The sequence below is a fragment of the Limanda limanda genome, chromosome 17 (genome assembly GCF_963576545.1).
Source record: "Limanda limanda chromosome 17, fLimLim1.1, whole genome shotgun sequence".
NCBI classification, from domain to species: domain Eukaryota; kingdom Metazoa; phylum Chordata; class Actinopteri; order Pleuronectiformes; family Pleuronectidae; genus Limanda; species Limanda limanda.
In genome coordinates, this window is record NC_083652.1 from 4,864,485 (window position 1) to 4,882,874 (window position 18,390).

Here is an 18,390-nt window from a genome sequence, read left to right on the forward strand (position 1 = left end):
TACACAACTCCAGCAGCACAGCCTTCGTCTTTCTTTGAAGGCGTGGGCAACGGGGGAAGGAGTGAGGATGAATTCTCCAAAGAGAGATGTTAACTTGATCTCTGACTGTTTCTAATTCACTGCACTAATAAGTGGGACATTTTTTAACAGAGGCAAAAAAATCACACTGGCTCACTGATGCAAAAAAGTGATCGGTGTCACTGCGAATACCATCGTCTGTGATGGAGAGCGAGGATGTTGACTTTAAAACCCCGACCAAAATATATCCAACCTCTCATTTCCATCCCCCTCCCCCCCCAGTTCTCTGTCTCCCTTGCTCCCCTGGGGGGGTTTGTCACTTCCTTGAGTTATGTGGACTGGGATACTGGACCTGAGCTCTATAGCAGGAGCATTAAGATATGCTGGCCAAACAAGTCCCATTCCTTTGCTTTCTATATATACTTATAGAGGTATGGGCAGGGGAAGAGGGAGCATGGCCGGCGCTGCCTGATAATTGCTTGAGGATGTAATACATGTGAGAGATGGCGAGCGGTGTGATCTCGTATGCATACGCAGGATCTCCGGGCTGCTATTCCTAGCATAAATAACACGGGACCTGTCCTTGGGGAAAGAGAGATAAAGGAATAAATTCAAAAAAGGAACTGAGGGCAAAATTAATCCTTTGGACATTCACCCAACTGTGGTTACCCCCTCTATCTTTTTTTTTTTTTTATCATGCACACATAATTAGCTTACAAGAGGGGAGAGTGGAGCCACCATTTTTCAAAGGAGACAAACATATTGAATGCAAATTGCCAAAGCTTCATAGGAAATAGATTGTTTATTAATGGCCTGGTCGGTTCATTATAAAGCACACAGGGTGCAGGAGAGGGAGAGAGGGAGGGAGAGAGAGAGAGAGAGAGAGAGAGAGAGAGAGAGAGAGAGAGAGAGAGAGAGAGAGAGAGAGAGAGAGAGAGAGAGAGAGAGAGAGAGAGAGAGAGAAAGGCATCATGGGTAATGGCTTTGTAGGGCACAAACAATAAATGCTTGTTACGGCGGAGGAGGCAGGTTTATCCGGTGCTCAATCTTGTCTGGCAGAGGGGGCTGAGTGCAGCAGTGTCGCCTGGTTCCAGGGCTCCCTGCATGCCTGCATACGAGCCCAAACTACTCCCAGGTATGAATGGGAATCAATAGTATTCATGCCTCAACACCCAGCCAGGGAGCCTGTCTGCTTTATGAATGGAAAGCTGTGGAGCTTAGTGCACTCCATTAAATGAACAGCTGGATGAGGAGCACTCGGCTGTTCACACCTCCGCAGGCTTCACCTGTCCATGGTAGGCGGTTGGGAGAATGATACTGCATTGGCGTAGCAGGGCGGTGGCTAGTTTCCTGGTTGACTTTTTGCTAATCTTGGTTTAGGAATTCAAATTAGCATCGAAATACATATATGCCTGGACATAGATGTGCCAAAGGACACAGCTGAAATAAAACTTTGAGAGGTCAATTTGAATTATACCCAGTATATTTGTGTTTCTGTATTAATGTCTTATATTGAGCCATATAGAGTAGAATAAAGAATACATATTTAAAAACACACCAGTAAGCCATACTACTGCACTGGGTGATTCTTCATTAATATAACACACATTGTTATTTATTTCGAGTTAAAAATCCTACTGCTTCAATACTTGTATACCTGTTTTTTATGAATATTTACTGGAGCACCAAATGTGGATGCAAATCAACACTATTGTCAAAAGTTTTGTAAACCTGAAATCTGTTTGTCGGTGATAGGATCTCAAACATTTACCCCTTCAGTAGGAACCATTGGGTTTAGGTCTGACAAAGTAGACAGGCCAGAAAGTGCTGATCGAGAAACACTTTCATGCTTTTGGTTGATTCATGGGATTTATTAGCAATAAAGAAAATTGTTGAAAAACCCCAATCTTTCAAATGTCTCATTTAAAGCAGCACTCTGCAACTTTTGCGGAACAACAGCCCCTTCTGCAGCCAATAAGCATAAGTAATTCTGTTGAGCTCTGAGTTCCAGCCGTTTTAATGTACAGCAAACAAAGCTTATCAATCTCCTGGCCTGATTGCGTGGTCTCCTGAACTGATGCATGGCCGCCTGCTGTATATTCCTGTCTATGCAAAAAATATATACCAAATATCTCTGCAAAAAATGTTCTTTGCTCTCGAAACCTTTCCAACTGATGTTTTGAAATTATGGTTTATTCCGGCACCTCTCGCTGGAGATCGTGCCCGCTCACCAAGGTTATACAGAGTTGAAACTGCTGCTATTTTCAGGTGGAACTGTTGCATAGTGTTGCTTCAAAATCACTTTAAGTACCTTAGATGTGAGCCTTTATTGCATTTAGCACTTTAAATATAAGTTAGCATTAGTATTAGCTTCCAAATTAATTTTAGCCAAACAACCTTTATTTGCAAAACCACCCCAGAGGACACCATTACTATCCTGAATTATCGACTATTTTAAACAAAATGATAAAACCTGAATAATGTGGAATCTGTGGAATCAACATCCGGCCTTCAAAGAGAACCAGGTCCCTTAGCAAGTGGTTTCAGCTCCATACGCTTGAGGACCTGCAGCCTGCTTGTGGATTAAGTGAATTGTGAAACAGCTCAATAATGAATTGATTGACAGGGCTAATGATTCACAACTTGGGTTAGAGCTGCAACAACAAAAACAATAGGGAGGGAGGGAGGGAGAGAGAGAGAGGGGGGGGGAGAGAGAAAGAGAGAGAGAGAGAGAGAGAGAGAGGTGTGGTGGATGTATGTCTCCCAGACCAGGCTTAGAGACCACTACTCTCAGCCAATGTACACACTACACTAATGCCATCATTAGGAAACAGAAGAAGTACATGGTAATGAAGCAGCTGGCGTTCTAGTTCACTTACCTTGGATCCTCGCTCATTAAAGATAATCTCCACATCTAAAATCTTTCCAAATTGCTGCAGAGAGAAAAGAAAAAGAGAAGAGCGGGGCAGAGTTAGAAAGCCTCATTGGCTGTGAATTCATGAGAAGGACGACTGGAGAGAGAAAAAAACCATTAAGACAATATGGAAATGTTACTTTTGTGAGGAAATGGTGGTCAATTTGCATTTGTTAGCTGGGCAAACAGTTCTTTAAGCTCACTGGCGTGCTGTAAAAAGAGAGCTCATAGTTGCTGCTCTGGTGCATTCTGGGATTTCAATCAAAACTCTACATGGGATCACAGAGTCTTTGATTGCACATCAGCATTTTCTGATGTTTGTTTGCTTGTTTTAACACAGAGAGAAAAAGAAGCATCGGACGGATGTTTCGATGACTTGAGATATGGATCCGCCTCCACGATCACCTGGTCTGAAAACTTTGTTGGATCAGTTCCAACTCCACCTCTCTGTCCTTTTACAAGCCTCCCTCTGTCTATTCTATTCTTCCCCCTCTCTTCCCCTGTTTGTTTGTGTGCTCTCCCAGTCAACAGGACCTAAGGGCCAGTCCCCGGGGGTTAACATGCTCCAGCCTTTCGATTTAACAGGCCTGCCTTTGGATCATTAAAAAACAGAGGAATGAAAGTAAACTGTAAGTTCCTCTAATGAGTGGTGTGAGAGCGACTTTTAATTGCTGTCTACAATGGCCGTATTATTTCATTAAAAGTAATTACCCTGTCAAGCGGTCCGCGTCGCCTTCATTTCTGCACAACAGGGAAGAAATGGGCCTTCCATGTGGTCGACGCTCAATGGGAATGGATGGATCGTTTGACTGAGTCTCTAATAGGGGTGAGGAGGAGCTGGCTATTATCTGGCTGGAGTGAGTGGGCTTGAGGAGCTGAGGGTTTATGCGTTAGCGAAAAACATATGCCCCCCCCCCCACTTGAAAGGGTAACGCAGTGACCTCACCACGCCAAGTTCAAATGGAAGAAAAAGACTTAGTTATTTAAAACCTCCTCAGTTTCATCAGGGTGTGTTTCCTCTGCGTTTAAAAGATATTCCATAGATCCCATCCACGCATCGGCCTCATGCGATGCGCGGCTCCGCTGATTCTTATGGGTAGCGCCGGCTACGATCACGCACACTCACACATTTATATCCCAGCGTGATGCCCCTTTCTCGCCTGAGATGACAATGCTTCCCCCATGCAATGTGCAGATGCTAATTGTTTTAACCGAGCGTAATGGGCTTGTGGCGTCGATTAATTAGTTTCAGAGGAAGTCGTCTTTGTGGATTTCCACATGGCGCAGGGGACTGCTCGTTGCTCACCAGTGATCTCATGCACTTCTGTCTCCACCCACCCACTCATACCCACACACTCTCACACGCGCGCACACACACACACACAGAAACAGCTGCATCAGCAGCACCGATAAACAATAGCTCCAATGGGAGGAGTCTCAGGAGGGAAGACGAGGGCTGCAGTCAGATCCATGCACCCACAGACTATAAAAACAACTCAATATCAATATAAAGACACAAAACACGGAGAAGCATCCACGAGTTAAACCCACACCAGTGCTTTAACACGTTCATTTATCAAAAATAATTAAGTTTACTTCACAGCTGATCGCGCTGCTTGATACATTTCATTTAAGTCTTTTTTTCCCCTAGGTATCCATAGGTTTACATTCATTTCTAATTCCATATGGGTTCCTTTACTGTTATTTAGGAAAACGCCGTGGAGACGTCTCCAGTCATTCTGCAGTTAAAATAAATTACGGGCAAATGGAAAATTAAATTACATGACTCAAGCCTGTTCAAAGAGTGTGGCTATTACACATAAATAAAAGGATCCAATGGCAGCCAGGAGATAAAATAATCATATTAAATAACCTAAAACTGTACGACATGCACAGAAAGATGTCAGCAATTGAAGTGACTCTTAGACACAGTGTGGACTTGCTGCATTTTTCCTGCACAAAAACCTAGAAAACAAATTCATGACACTGTGTTTCCTGTGCCTCCAGCCAGCCGGTGTGGGAGCAACAAACACGCTCCACTGTGCCTCCACCTTTCATCAGCTTGGATTTCTTTAAGCTCTTCAGAAACCTATAATTACGCTACAGCGACTGTGTGTATTCAAACAGTAGCGTGGCAGTGTGTGTGGAGGATGTTCAGGCTCACAGCAGTCAGTGTGACAGCAGGGTGAGGGAGGGGGGGGCAGAGGTCCTGATTGCTCTGGGAAACGCTGTGAGAGCCCTTACATGCGCCCCAGAGAAGCGCCGCTGAAGAACCCGGTCGCGTAAACGAGGGCACCCTCAAGTGGCGCAGCATGGGCGCCGTGCGGAGCGAGTGTTTTCATTCCCCACACACTTGCTAGCTCTCGGAGAGATCACAGTTTCTAATTACTGATCGAGGTCCGCTGTGGTCGTCCTAATGAGCCCTTCATTTAGCGCCTCGTTAAAGGCTCGCAGGTTCCTCCACACCCGTAACCCTGTGGTGCGCTGGCTGAATCTCAGATCCTCCCTTCTCGTCTTTAGGGGTGCCGGTTCCACAGCCTTTTTTTTTTACCGGCGTTGAAACCTTTACCAGCGTCACCCGGGGAGGGGTTCTCCGTGCTGCGTGGGAGCAGATGGAGCTCCTGGCGGGGTTTAGCCTTCTTTAGTGGGCCGTGCAGCACCTCCACTCTCCTCCTCCTCCTCCTCCTCCTCCTCCTCCTCCTCCGTCTTCCCGCCTGCGTGTCTGCGGGTTTCACTCAAGCGTAGCAGTAATGGCGTATTGAGCCGGTGGCGCTCCAGAAGCCATTAGAGCTAGAGGGATGAAGCTTTCCACACGCTGATCACACAAAGGCCCATTGTGGAGGCCATGTCAGAGGGTGGAGCGGACCAGCTATCTCCTTGCCAAGCACTACCCCAAGACAATCAATCCCACCAATCCTCCGCAATGCCAACTGCCGAAAGGGGAAGGGAGGGGGGGGGGGGGGGGCAACACGTGGGTGAGGAGGGTGATTGAGGGGGACTGGGTGGGACGCGATCAATTTTGTATCGTATATCTGCACGAGCCGGGCCAGGCACACAAAGCCTTCGGAGCTAATTACTGAGGCGATTTGGATTCCACATGACCTGCACCAGAGCTGGGAACAATAAAGCTAACAATCAGAGAGAGAAAGAGAGAGAGAGAGAGAGAGAGAGAGAGAGAGAGAGAGAGCGAGAGAGAGCAGCCATGTTGTCTGCAATTTATAAAGCCACAGCCCGGGCAGTAATTAATATCATCAGCTGGATGTTGTCTTCATAACGATGTGAATTAACGCCTCTGGGTTCTAATGGTCCAATTAGCGCGTAACATTTAAAGTACATTTTTGGCCCATCGTCTCCATTCAGATTCATTATCATTATTGAATTTGGGATGTTTGGGTCAATTCTTATTGAGGCTTCTGCGAGACACACGGGCGAGCCGTTGAAATATTCATCGCCTCATTAATTGGGTGAGAGACGGAGACAAAAGAGACATTTTTTCTGCTGAGGACCTTTGGTTTGCTGATGTGTAATATTTGTCTGCTCCGTGTGTGTGTGTGTGTGTAACCTCTGAACAGGTAATCAGGACAAACGGGTTCCCTACGTCCCAATTGCAGCCGACAATTTAATGTTATGCGATGGTCTAAAAGCTACTTAAGAAGCTTTTTCGTTCGGATGAATGTATAATTCTAGTGACCAAGACATAAGAAATTAAAGATAATACTGCTGCTTTTTTTCCTCCCTAATTTCAACCACCATTTCCTTTTTGTTACTAATGACATTGTTCTCATCAAGATCAGGTTAATTACTGAGATTTAGGGAGGCGGCTAAATAGCAGCCTCGACGGGTTAAAGACAAAGACGAATGGTAAAACTTCGGGGTACTGGGTTCCATAGCTCAAGTGCAGCAGGGAGTTTTTACCCCCCCCCCCCCCCCCGCTTCACACATCAGCACCTGATTGTGACTGATTTGCCTGTTTTTCTCTACTTTTCCAGACTTGTAAAAACTCAGAAAGCACTTTTTATTTCTCCTGACAGCGTGGTTAATGATGTAAATGCCATTAATTATGTTGCTGTGCGATTTGGTCCCACTGCTTATTTTTCATGAAGCTTAATAAGCCAAAGTGTAATAATTTCTTTCTTTGTGTCAGGAGAGGTGAGATGCCTTCACTACCATCCTTTAAGGATATTTTATAACAACTCGGTTTAGAATGTCTTTAGATACTTCTAGGCCCTGTTCATACCTGGTATTAACATCCATCCTGAAACCTTATCACAGGTGGACAGCTTTAAGTTAATCTGTTCAGACCTGTCATGAAAATATGTCTCTTTTGACCGTGTGATCGGTAAGCAACAGCTGGTAGAGTTAGCGGTGGTGTGCACCTTGTTGTTTGTGATCCAACAGTAAACTGAGAGAAGAGGGAAGAAGCGGAGGAACACCTAATGAAGCACCTATCGACACACGGATATAGTTTAGAGCAGAGTATTTTGTGGTATTAAGAGTTGAACTGTTAGTTTGTTGTAAATGTTATTATAGATTCCACATGTTAAATTATTGTCATCTGTATACGTTTTATTTGAAGTGTGATCTTGTGAATTTTGCACTTATTTATATTGTATATTTAAGTTAATTATACTTTAACCTGTTAACAGATAATTCATTAAATTTGAAATTCCAACTTGCCATAGCAAAAAAATGTACACTCTTGCAAAAGTGTCAGTTCTGGCATGAATCCATTTTACAAGTATCAATTTAGCACCAGTATCCTAAATAAATCCAGACGTCATCCAACCCTAGTGGTCAGCTTTGATATTGTGGCTTGAGCTCAGGATGCGTTCAGACCTGAACTTAGCACTGACCACTCAGGACATATGTTAACACCAGGTGTGAACAGGGATCTGCATACTCTACATGTTGAGTGTGCATTGCCACCTCATCGTCATATCTCAGTAATTAACTTGACAAGTACAGCATCACTATAACCAGTAGATGAAAGGCCTAACCCACAAGACAATAAGGAGCATTAATAAACTGGAGTTTTCCTCGCAGGCACTCACCCCAAACATTTGCCTTAGGTCAGGGTCCCGGAAGCGGAAGGGAATGTTGGAGACATGTAACCGTTTGGGCTGCTGCTTCTCTGAAGAGTCTGAGTGCTGGAGCTGGAGCTGCTGAGAGCCCTCTGTTTGCGTCACATCATCTGTCTGCCGGAGGGAAACAAACACAGAAAAGACACACGCTGCTCATTAGTCGCTACAGTATACTGTACCTCCCGGGTCCTGAAGCAGGCAGTGGGGGTGGGGTGGGGGGGGAGTGGATGTGGCAGGGTGCGGGGTGGGGTTGGGAGGCCTGGCTGACTAACTTACTCGGCATCTGCCATTTTTCAATCCGGCGAGAAAGCCAAAGCAATAAACAGCCGATGACTTATAGTGTCAAACCTGAGGTTGTGCATTACAAATCCACTTATTAATCTCTTGCACTTAGCTCTTGAGCAACAGGGAAGATTGAAGGCGCTGACAAAAAGGCGTGGATATAGATCCCACAGAGCCCTGACATGTCTAGACTAAAGACACATTATTGGTGACGTTTGCACACAGGCATCAGAGTGCGAGGCCCAAAGCCCTCAGCGTTGTTGTTTCCATCATTATGAGAATGCTATGCTGACATTTCTATATAAATGACGTGTCTGATGTCAATGACAAATTCACTTGTTTCTCTGTGTGACACCGGTGATGGATTTCACTGAGGGAGCTGGTGGTTTGTCTGTTTAGACGGACCTTGTTTTTGAGGCAGTTTCTTTCTCTGATGTATTTTCTGTGGACAAAACCTCATTGGTCAACAACATAGTTCATCCGTTCTTTTATTCTGCGGAGTGGGACAAGTCTATCTACACAGGACCTCATATTTGGTGGTTTTTGAGTCGATAAAACTGACTCTATCACAAATCAGCATCCTCTGATGCAGTCTCTGTGATTCAGAGCAGGTTAAACAAACAGTTCAACGTTAAGGGCAGTGATGTGATTTATTTGTGTACATAACATCAATATCACTTGAGCATTAATTGTGAATGCAGTCAGGACATTTAAATTATTTAATTAATGATAATTAATGCCTCTTTCCGAAGTAAACACAAACAAAAAAGGATTAAAACAAATGAAGAATACAAGAGATGTCATGAATATACCTTTGGTGTTTTTAAATATTCTACTTTTATTTTATTGTTTTGCCTATTTTCATTCTATTTTACTTTCACTCTCTTGTCTTCTAAATTTTTCACTATCTGCTGCTGGAATAACTCCATTTTCTCTGCATTAAATCAATAAAGTTTATCTTTTAGTTTATCTTAATTCAAATTAGGTAACTAATGGAATAATTTTGAAAAGGAAGCAAAAATATAAAATCCACTAAGTTTTTTCTGAATAAGTTAATTAAAAGTGAGATATGAACACATTAATATTTGTTGCAGACTATTGGTTATATATATTAATTACATATTCCTGGGTGTAAATTAAAACTGTATAAAAACAGGGTAGATATATAGAAGCTAAGGTTTCATCCTACAACTTTTTCGTCAGTAAAAACATCCCCCAAAATTTGAAAATATATATTTACATGCGTATTTGAGGTGGATACATTGAAAAAGGAAAAAGTCAATAAACAAAAGGACAAAAAGTTAGTTTGAAGTTATGGGTTTAGATTTTTTTGCTGGAGTTATTTTTGCTAAACTCCAGGGTGCAGGGACTCCTGGAGGTGTTCGGAGGAATGTATTGTCACAGTGAAGCTGCCAGGTTAGGTTCTATCGTGCCTGAGGTCTACAAATATAATTCTACCAAGAAAATGTGAGTTCTGAAATGTCAGTTTCAACTGGAAAAGCTGCAGCTAAACTCCAAAGAAAGAGAAGTATTAAGAAGCAACTGAAGCACTATTAAGTAAATGTAAAAATAAGAAAAAAGGTTGATTGGGACTCAAATTCTACCAGGTCACAGACTCAAAAGAAACTAAACTGCCACAAAGATAAAGAAAATAAAAAGGTGAAAAAGGACTTGAGCCCAGTAAAACCCTAAAAATTGAGTTAAATTTGAATGTTGTGGGATTTCCTACTGTTAGTGAATGCACCAAGTGCTGTTGGAGACCTGGATTGGGCTGAGAGACAAACTCAGGGTAAACAGTAACAGACTCATATCACCGCAGTGTTCATATTGTGTTACACTCTGCTGAGCGTGGGGACGTTAATTGTTGAGATAAATTGACTTTAATCTGCCTCTGTTTATGTTTTTCTTCGGATATTCTATGCTCAGTTTACATTGAAGTCAATGGGGTTATACAGTAGGTGTATGATCCTCCCATCACTCACAGGCTCATGCAGCAAGTTGTGTGAGTGTGTTTGGTTTGATTTCACACTTTGGCTGAAAGGCGACAGACTTACGGCAAAAAAGGTGTGAAGAGTGAAATGTGTGACCTCAAGGACGAGTTGAATAAAAAATATTCTGAAGGGTTCAACTCACTTCACTCTGAACCTTCCACCCACCATAGACACAGATACAAAAATCCAAATAAGGTCAGAAGAACTCCTGCCAGTTGAAGAGTGAATAATTGTGTAAAAAGTGTGAAGGGCACAAAAGAGCTGAATTGATGTGTTACAGTCCTATTTTCAATCAATGTTTTAAAGTTTGAATAAAGTTTCCAGGTGCATGTGTGAATGAGGAGGACGAGCTTGAAGATGAGTGGGTTTGAAGGTTTCTCTCGTTCGCACCTGTTATATCTAAGGTTCACACTGAGTACTTGAAAAAAATAAAAAAGTATAGTACCATGAATAAAGGAACGTTTCTGAACATCTTGAGAGTGTTGGTGAATAGATGGGCCACAAAACACTGAGTGAGAAACTGGCGATTAAGAATGCTGGAAAACTGCTGAGATATAGTCGACATACAAATATTTTGCTAAATATTTTTTCGAAAAATGTGAAACAGTAAATTGATGAATTGAAGCAACACTTTTACCGAGCAACAGCGCCCCCTGCAGCCACATGAGTAGTTTAATACTGTTCGGCTCCTTGTCCGAGCAATTTCATGTAGAGAAAAAACAAATTCTATTAATGTGTTGAACAACTTAACAGTGGATATTATCCATGATCACTGACTTCCCAGACCAAAAGAGCTGCTGCTGTAACAAATAAACGAAACTCTGTTTAGAATTCTTCATGTTTTAAAAGTTCCGTCAATGAATTTCGGAGATTAACGTAGATTTTGAATGACAACTAAAGGGTTAATGAGCTGCCTTTATGTTTGAAAAAGGATATGTCTGTCCCTGCGTTTGGTTATTGAGTGATATATCCACTAGAGGGCAGCGTTGAGTCGATGGTTTCTAAAAAACAACAATGTAAACAATGGAAGAAGTTGTAATTAATAAAGGAGCAAAAGCAGTAGTCTGTCCCTGAGCCGGGGCGAAGTAACATCATATCGCTGCCAGTAGTTTCTTTTTCGCAAAGTCTCTCCTCAAACACCTCGGCTAATGTTAAAATATCGTCTTATAGTTGTGTTGCTTGAACTATCAGCTACACTGCCCCCCTATGTTTTCCTGTGGTACTGCTCCTTTTTCTTCTGCACCAATTAGCTGTCAGAAGACGTGCACAAAAATAGTCGAAATGGAGTAAAAGAGTACAAACAGAAAGCTCCGTCCCTTTCTTTCTTCTGGCATTTGACTTGCAACTACCTGTCAGTTACACATCTTCTAACATAGCTGCTGGTTTATGGCCAAAAACAATGGAACAGTGACAGGAGTCTATAATGGTAATGATAATAATGTTGCTTGTAAAGAAGTGTCAGCACCTAAGAACAATGAATTCCTTTGTCTATGTTTTCCTTTATGTGCAATTTATACGCACCAGGTGGATTGGTGAGCTCTGTAGGTGACAGTATGGTGTATTTGAACTTTGCAGTGATCCATCCGTGGTTAAAAGACTGTTGGCAGGAGGTGAACTACAAAGAAGTGGTGTCAAAATCAGACACAAAATCATTTGCCTTATTCCCTCCCTACGAGGTTTCGCAAATCTATAAGCACATCACACTGCCGTAATTGGTCTCATGACCACAAGAGGTCACTCATCAGAGAAAAACAACAACAACAAAAGGTTGTTCTGAGCGTTTGAACATTTGTTTTTGATGCCGTGGGGGCGGTCTCCACTCGGCAACAGCAAGCCATTGATCAAAATGAACAAAAATGAGTCCTGATTTAGTGGCCGCTGACTCTGGGACTAAATAAAGTAGCGTGTGGAGGAGGGGAGAATGAGAAACGAGAGAGTGGAAGTGGCAGATATCGAGCACAAAAGCTGTTTGAATGTGATATGTAAACTGCAAGGTCTCCCGGGAAGTGCTCTCTGAGCAGGGCAAACACATTGTATACCGGCTGGGGAGTCACAGACACGGACACAATCTTGTACTGAGATACAGACGTGAAAAGGGAGGAGGATGTTGCCGGAGTACAAACGGTTCGAATGACACACACGCGTACGCACGCTGATAACCCTCACCCTGCTCCGAGCCTGTCGGATGGCTGCAGGCCTCTCTTAGTGATACATTTGCCACCATTTAGGAAATGGGGTAGGGATTTATTCATTATAATTCATCATCACAGTATTATCATTATCATCATGATCGTAATGATGATCGCCTTTATTATTCTCATTATCATAATCACAATCCCCACTGTAATGGCTGTCATTTATTTGGTTTTTATGGCCCATTCCGAGACGGTGACATACATTGTTAACAGTGACAGTTGTTTGATTCAAGGTCCCACTTTGTCTCCCATGCAGCCATCCAGGTAGGGCAGGTTGGTGGCGGCTTCCTAAGTCCTGCCTGGGCTTTGACTCTGTCCAGACCAGAGGTTAACAAGTGGCGAAGGACGTGAGAGCCGGAAAATGCACCGCGATGACCGGCCCGCTGGTGAGGAGTGGATTTGTGACAGCGAGAGAGAGAGAGACGGGCGGAGGGGTCTTAACTCTGCCGTGTCCTCCCGCGCTGGAGGTTAATAGCCTGAGTAGCCATGTTGGGCCCTGGGGGTGACACATAGCAGACAGATGCTGGGACCGTGGATGGTGACAAGGTACCGGAGCCCCGTGGGTCAATCTGTTTCATCGGTCACACATGACACTATCGACCTTTAGCGTATGTTGCCAGACTACTGAGATCCACTGTCCTCCAGCTCTGTCTGTCTGGCTTTTTATCACGGCAGGCGTGGTTGCGTGTTTGCAAACATCCAGATTAACTTTCAGTCAGTGCTCAGACAGGCCAGTAGCACGCTGACACCAGGGGGCAAATACACATGTGTAGAACACAAATACTGAACTCATGACTCCCGAGCACCCCAGACTGCCTCCTACTAACTCAATAGCTGTGAGTGTCACCGGGATCCGGGACGCCTGCCTCCGCACGCCGCTCCCGAGGATCTAACCTGCCTGCCTGGTGGGGAGATGCTGGTGTTCCAGTGGAAAATAATTACCTCCGTATTACCATAGGAGGCCACCATCAGTGGCACTTTACTGTCCCGACAGCTGCTGTCACGGGGGAGGGGGAGGAGGAGGAGGAGATGGGATGCGAAACACGCCGTCACCGCCAAAGCCAGCAAACCAGAGAGTGAGAGAGCTGTCAACTCCGGCAACTCTCCGGCTTCCTGTTCAGTCATTTCTCTAAAAGACTCCCTTGCTGTTATTTGCAAATCGCCTGCAAAGTGCTCTGCTCAGCACTTTCCCCCTCCTCACAGAGTGGCATTACAAGAGCATAATTGAAACTATCTGATTGGAATGCTGCCAAGCAGGTAGATTACATCCGATTAAATGGGGGGGGTGGGGGGATGGTTGAGTCTTCGCTCACAAGAATTATAATGCCTGAGCTTTAATTCATTATTTTCCCTCTCCTGGTCCTCCACTTTTTTGTTGTCTTTTTCTAAAGAAGCTGCTAATATATCCCCTCCATCACCCCAGAGAGTAGGGGGGTGTGAGGGGAGTGAGTGGTGGAGCAGGGGGGCCGCCCCCGCCGACTCGCCCTGATTCATACCGAGTAGGGAAAGGTTGAAGTGTCGGAGTCATTTCAGGACTTCAGGAGACCATAAAAGTGTCGTTCAGTCTCTGCACAGACGTGGCTGAGCTCAGCACCTCGAAGGCTCAGACAGACATGAAACGCTGGGGCTTGAATCATCAATACGAAAGACAAGGATGTGTATTTTAGAAAATATCTGCTTTGATTATGAAAATGGCCTAAGATATAGACATGAAACTAAAGGAGAGCAACGGTGGTGCAGCTCTTGGTTTTAACTGCAAGTGTGTAAATCTAAATGACGTGTTCTTAGTCTGTAAATTTAAATAATACGTCTGGGTATACTATTATCAAGGCCTTTTTTATTATGCTCCCTGTGCTAGACAGTGACATGTTCACACATGACAGTTTATATGGATTTGATTTTTCACTACAGTGGATTTATCTGCAGAAAAGACACCATTTCATTTAATCAGATTAAAAACGTACCTACTGTCAGTCTGTTAGCCAAATTATCTTTTACATGTTTGGTCCTGATCTGGGGACAGGATTTATTTCCTAATTTCTTTAATACTTTTGTTTCTACTTATTTGTGCATTTCTCGGAGAATAATTCATTTTAATAAAAAAATCCGGCATGTTTAGGAGACCGAGATTTATGAGTGTGTGCAGTTTGGTGCAGATCCAAATAAAAACTCGGATCTGGTGAATTTAAATGTGGTTTCAGAGGACCGCAGGGCCCTGGTGGAGGTATGTGCTTTGTTCAAGTGCCCTTGAATTTCTCTTACCCAGCCTTTTTCAATAAGCATTTATTAAGTATTTATATCTTCACACTGAACAGTCAGAGCTTGAACAAACATCAGAAAGTTGTTGTTTTGAAACAAGAAAAAAAACACTGCATCACCTGCCTTATCCTTCAAATGATCCAGGAGAAGTAGTCGTGCTGTGGAACTCTGAGCATATCTATAATATCTTAGAATTTTCAGTGTGAAAATCGGCAGCTCCTCCCCCTTACAGATAAAATGGAAGCCGGCGTTTAATGGTGGCATACATGCTGCCGTCAGCACCGCCTCTGAAAGCTACACCCGAGTCTCAATCCCTTAAACACAGTTCATGTGAGATGAGTGTGCACGTGCGTGTATGTAATAAATGTTTGCATGTGCTCACTCATGTTTTCCCGAATGCCCTTGTGTGTTTGCGTGCATGTGCGTGTGTGTGTGTGTGTGTGTGTGTGTGTGTCTATGTTATCACAGTCCCCCAGAATACCCTTTGGAAAGTCTTCATGCCGCTGACACGAGCTGTGAAAAATCTGGAATTGAGTGCTGCCCTAACGCCACTGCCTTAATTTGTTATCTGAAAAGAGAATGATTACTCATGAAATTCAACCAAACCTCAGACTATTTGAACTGAGCCAGATAACGAGCTCGGTTTTTTTTTTTTTTTCTCCAGCTTCCTGGCAGCCCTCTGCTCCCCTCATCTCTAAGGATTTGGAGAAAAGTTGGGGGCTGCCTCTCTTACTCAAGTCACTTGCTTTCAAGTCAGCTTGTTTGAACATGGCACAGAGCGAGGTCTCAGAGGTCTGGATCTGGACAACGCCACCTTCCCAGCACACAGACAGGGGACTGTTAGACACAGACAGAAAACAGAGAGGAGAAGTGAGGAGAGTCCCTGCGCCTCATTAAAACATACACACGCTCCGGTCTCCGCGGGGAATTCGCACGAATCCATACGTTTCACTGAATTTTTCACTCTCTCTTGACTCTTTTTTAAGTCTTTAAGTCGAGAAGATGTGCAGAGTAAAGCGTCGTCGTGGGGTAGAGGAGCTGAGCGCAGCAGAGTCGAGCCAAGGGAGGAGGGGGAGGGGGGGAGAGTGGCTGCGAGTAGCTGATCTGCTCCCTCAATCTGTGTTTCTGCAGGGTGCCCCTAATCAAAGGCACCCGGGCCCGTCTGTGGCACCCAGAGCAAACGGGCTGGGTCTGTCATTAAAGCCGGGGAGCACAGCGGTGGGCGACACTACACCAGCGGCCCCCCCGGGGATTCGGCTCTCTGTTTACACCCCACTAATCTCATCTCTCTCTCCTCCCTGAGAAAAAAAAAGATGGGTGGAAGTGGGGCAGAGTGTGGATGCAGAGAATGAAGATGGAGGGAAAAAGCGGGGACGGCACGAGAGAGAGGGAATAGAATGAAGGGAAGGCAAGACGAGCTCTCATCTCTCCATGGCCACCGTCTCTGGGCTTTCTTCACAGCGGGGGGAGCAGATGAAATGAAATCAAATGCGAAATGGAGAGAGAGAGAGAAAGAGAGAGAGAGAGTGAAAGAGCAAGAGAAGAGAGAGAGAGAGTGGAGAGAGAGAGCGAGAGTGGGAGTGGTGTACAGTGTCGGAGGGGGAGGAAGAAGAAGCAGGAGGGGGAGGAGGAGGTGGAGGCTGAACCTCCTGCCAAGTCTCTCCTCACTTTAAACTCGCTTGTGTGTCAGCCATTACTGTAAGTGCGGCGCATAACCATGGAGCGGTTGGGAAAAAAACGTCACACAAATCTTTAAATCAAACATTGCGACACTACAGGACGACGATAATGTGCTGTGCAGTTCTATCGCCCGGGCTTGTGCCGCATAAGCACTTTTTCTGATGCCAAACGTTCGGAGCCGCACGATAATTGTGAGGCTGGGAAAATGGAGTTATTAACAGTGTTCTTTATGAGTGACCCAGATCTCTCTCAGGAGGGCTGTGGCCTCGCCGTGACCTCACCCAGCAGGTGTTTTAATGCTAAAGGGGAGAAGAAGGCATGAAGGTCTTATTTTTTTCATCTCTGCCGGCATAATCCATCTTTCCAGTGGTGTCTCTTAAGTTCGGCGCCAAGTCGTTCTCCCTTTTATCTACATCTGCCTCCTGTTAAGGTAAATCCCAGGTCAAGGCATTTCATATAAAATGGTATCACTACACAAGAATGAAATATATCTATAATTTTAAATTACACTCACTCCCAAGATGTGTATCACAACGTGAAGCATTGCCAGAGATTTATTTTTCCAGCTGGAGTGCCGATGGTTTTTACATTAAAATGAGTGACAGGAGGAGTATAATCAGGTCCTGGCAGGGGAGTTTGTCTTATGTCTAAATAAGAGTCTCAAACATTTGACTGCATTAACAGCTCATTAGCTGATTAAAAAGGAGATGTTTTTTCTGGCTGAAAATGGCATCACTCTTTTTGTCCTTGACGATTGGAGGGTCCTGAATAATTCACGTCCGTAGCATGTCCACTCTCCACACAAATATATAAAAGGTTTTACGTGTTTTTAATGGAGCCTCAAATTACTCCTTAGAAACACACTTTGATTTCATCAGCGCCTCTTCAATCAAATTCACCTCCTTCGTCAACAAGCAATCTTTGCCATGACATCAGACTCCGCCGCTGCTCACTAATGTGCAGAACTCCAGCTTTTTTATTAAGAAAGGTCATTTTGTGTTTGTAGGAAAATGATTTGGAAAGTGATTAGAACGTTGCTTCGGGGCCTGGATGTACTACGTCAGAACACGGCTGGTGCAACTGCGACATTTTTCAAACACTGCAAGATGTCAGTTCATTATGATGAAGTATTTGGGCCACTTATAGGGGGAAAAGATTTAGAGAAAACAATAAGGTCAAATTATTATCAGAATAAGATCATAATTTTGGGCTTTCTACCATGTTAGAGGGGTAATATCCAAAGATCAGTCTGTCGCTTGCGTTAAAATTAAGAATTAGGAGCATCTAACTTCTGTATAAGTTTAACAAATAACAACAGACTTGAAGGACATGGTCTCCTTAATGGTGGAGGACATGTTTGGTAGTGGTCGACTTTGAGGTTATCGTTGGCTACATCAGGGTGAAATTGAAAAAGGGTTTCAAAGTTTCTCAAGAAACAATGAGATTGGTTCAGGATTTTGGGTCCAGAAGGAATGAAACTCCTGGATGTTTTTTGTTTGTTTTTTCAAAATTGTAGTCTATTGTGACTTCTTGAAAAGTCCAAACTTTTTTTTCTTCAATATGGCCCTAATACACCGTTTTTTATTAAGACAATTAAATAAATATGATATTCAACTAGATACTACAAAGATACAGAGGGGAACATATTTGTGTATTTAGTTATGTTCTAAAGTCGAGAGCAGCAATCTATTGAGGTGTATTTTAAGTACTTTATGTGTGTGTGTGGGGGGGGGGGAGGGGCAGACATCTTGCAGGTCAAATTGTGCTATAAAGCTTTTCAGGCCGGGAGGTGATGGGAAAAGGGAAAAGAGAAGCAAACAGTTTGTTACTGATAAAAATATCACAATGACAATCACAACGTAGCAATTTAACATTGATGCTCAAATATATCAACATGCTAACTTCATAACGTATCAACAGTTTAGCATTTTCTTTAAACATCTCATGCTTTGGTATGAAAAAAAAAGGTA

General features: G+C 43.7%; 1 protein-coding gene across 2 annotated transcripts in view; it reads right to left on the reverse strand.

The window, feature by feature from the left end:
- LOC133023063 (RNA binding protein fox-1 homolog 3-like) overlaps positions 1-18,390 on the reverse strand; it is a 116,094-nt gene that overhangs the window by 15,488 nt on the left and 82,216 nt on the right. For both annotated transcript variants that reach the window (XM_061089995.1, XM_061089994.1), the window contains exons 3-4: positions 7,984-8,127; positions 2,898-2,951 (exon numbers count right to left, since the gene is read on the reverse strand). In XM_061089995.1, coding sequence (XP_060945978.1) covers positions 2,898-2,951; positions 7,984-8,127 — 198 coding nt within the window. The remainder of the gene's footprint in view (positions 1-2,897; positions 2,952-7,983; positions 8,128-18,390) is intronic.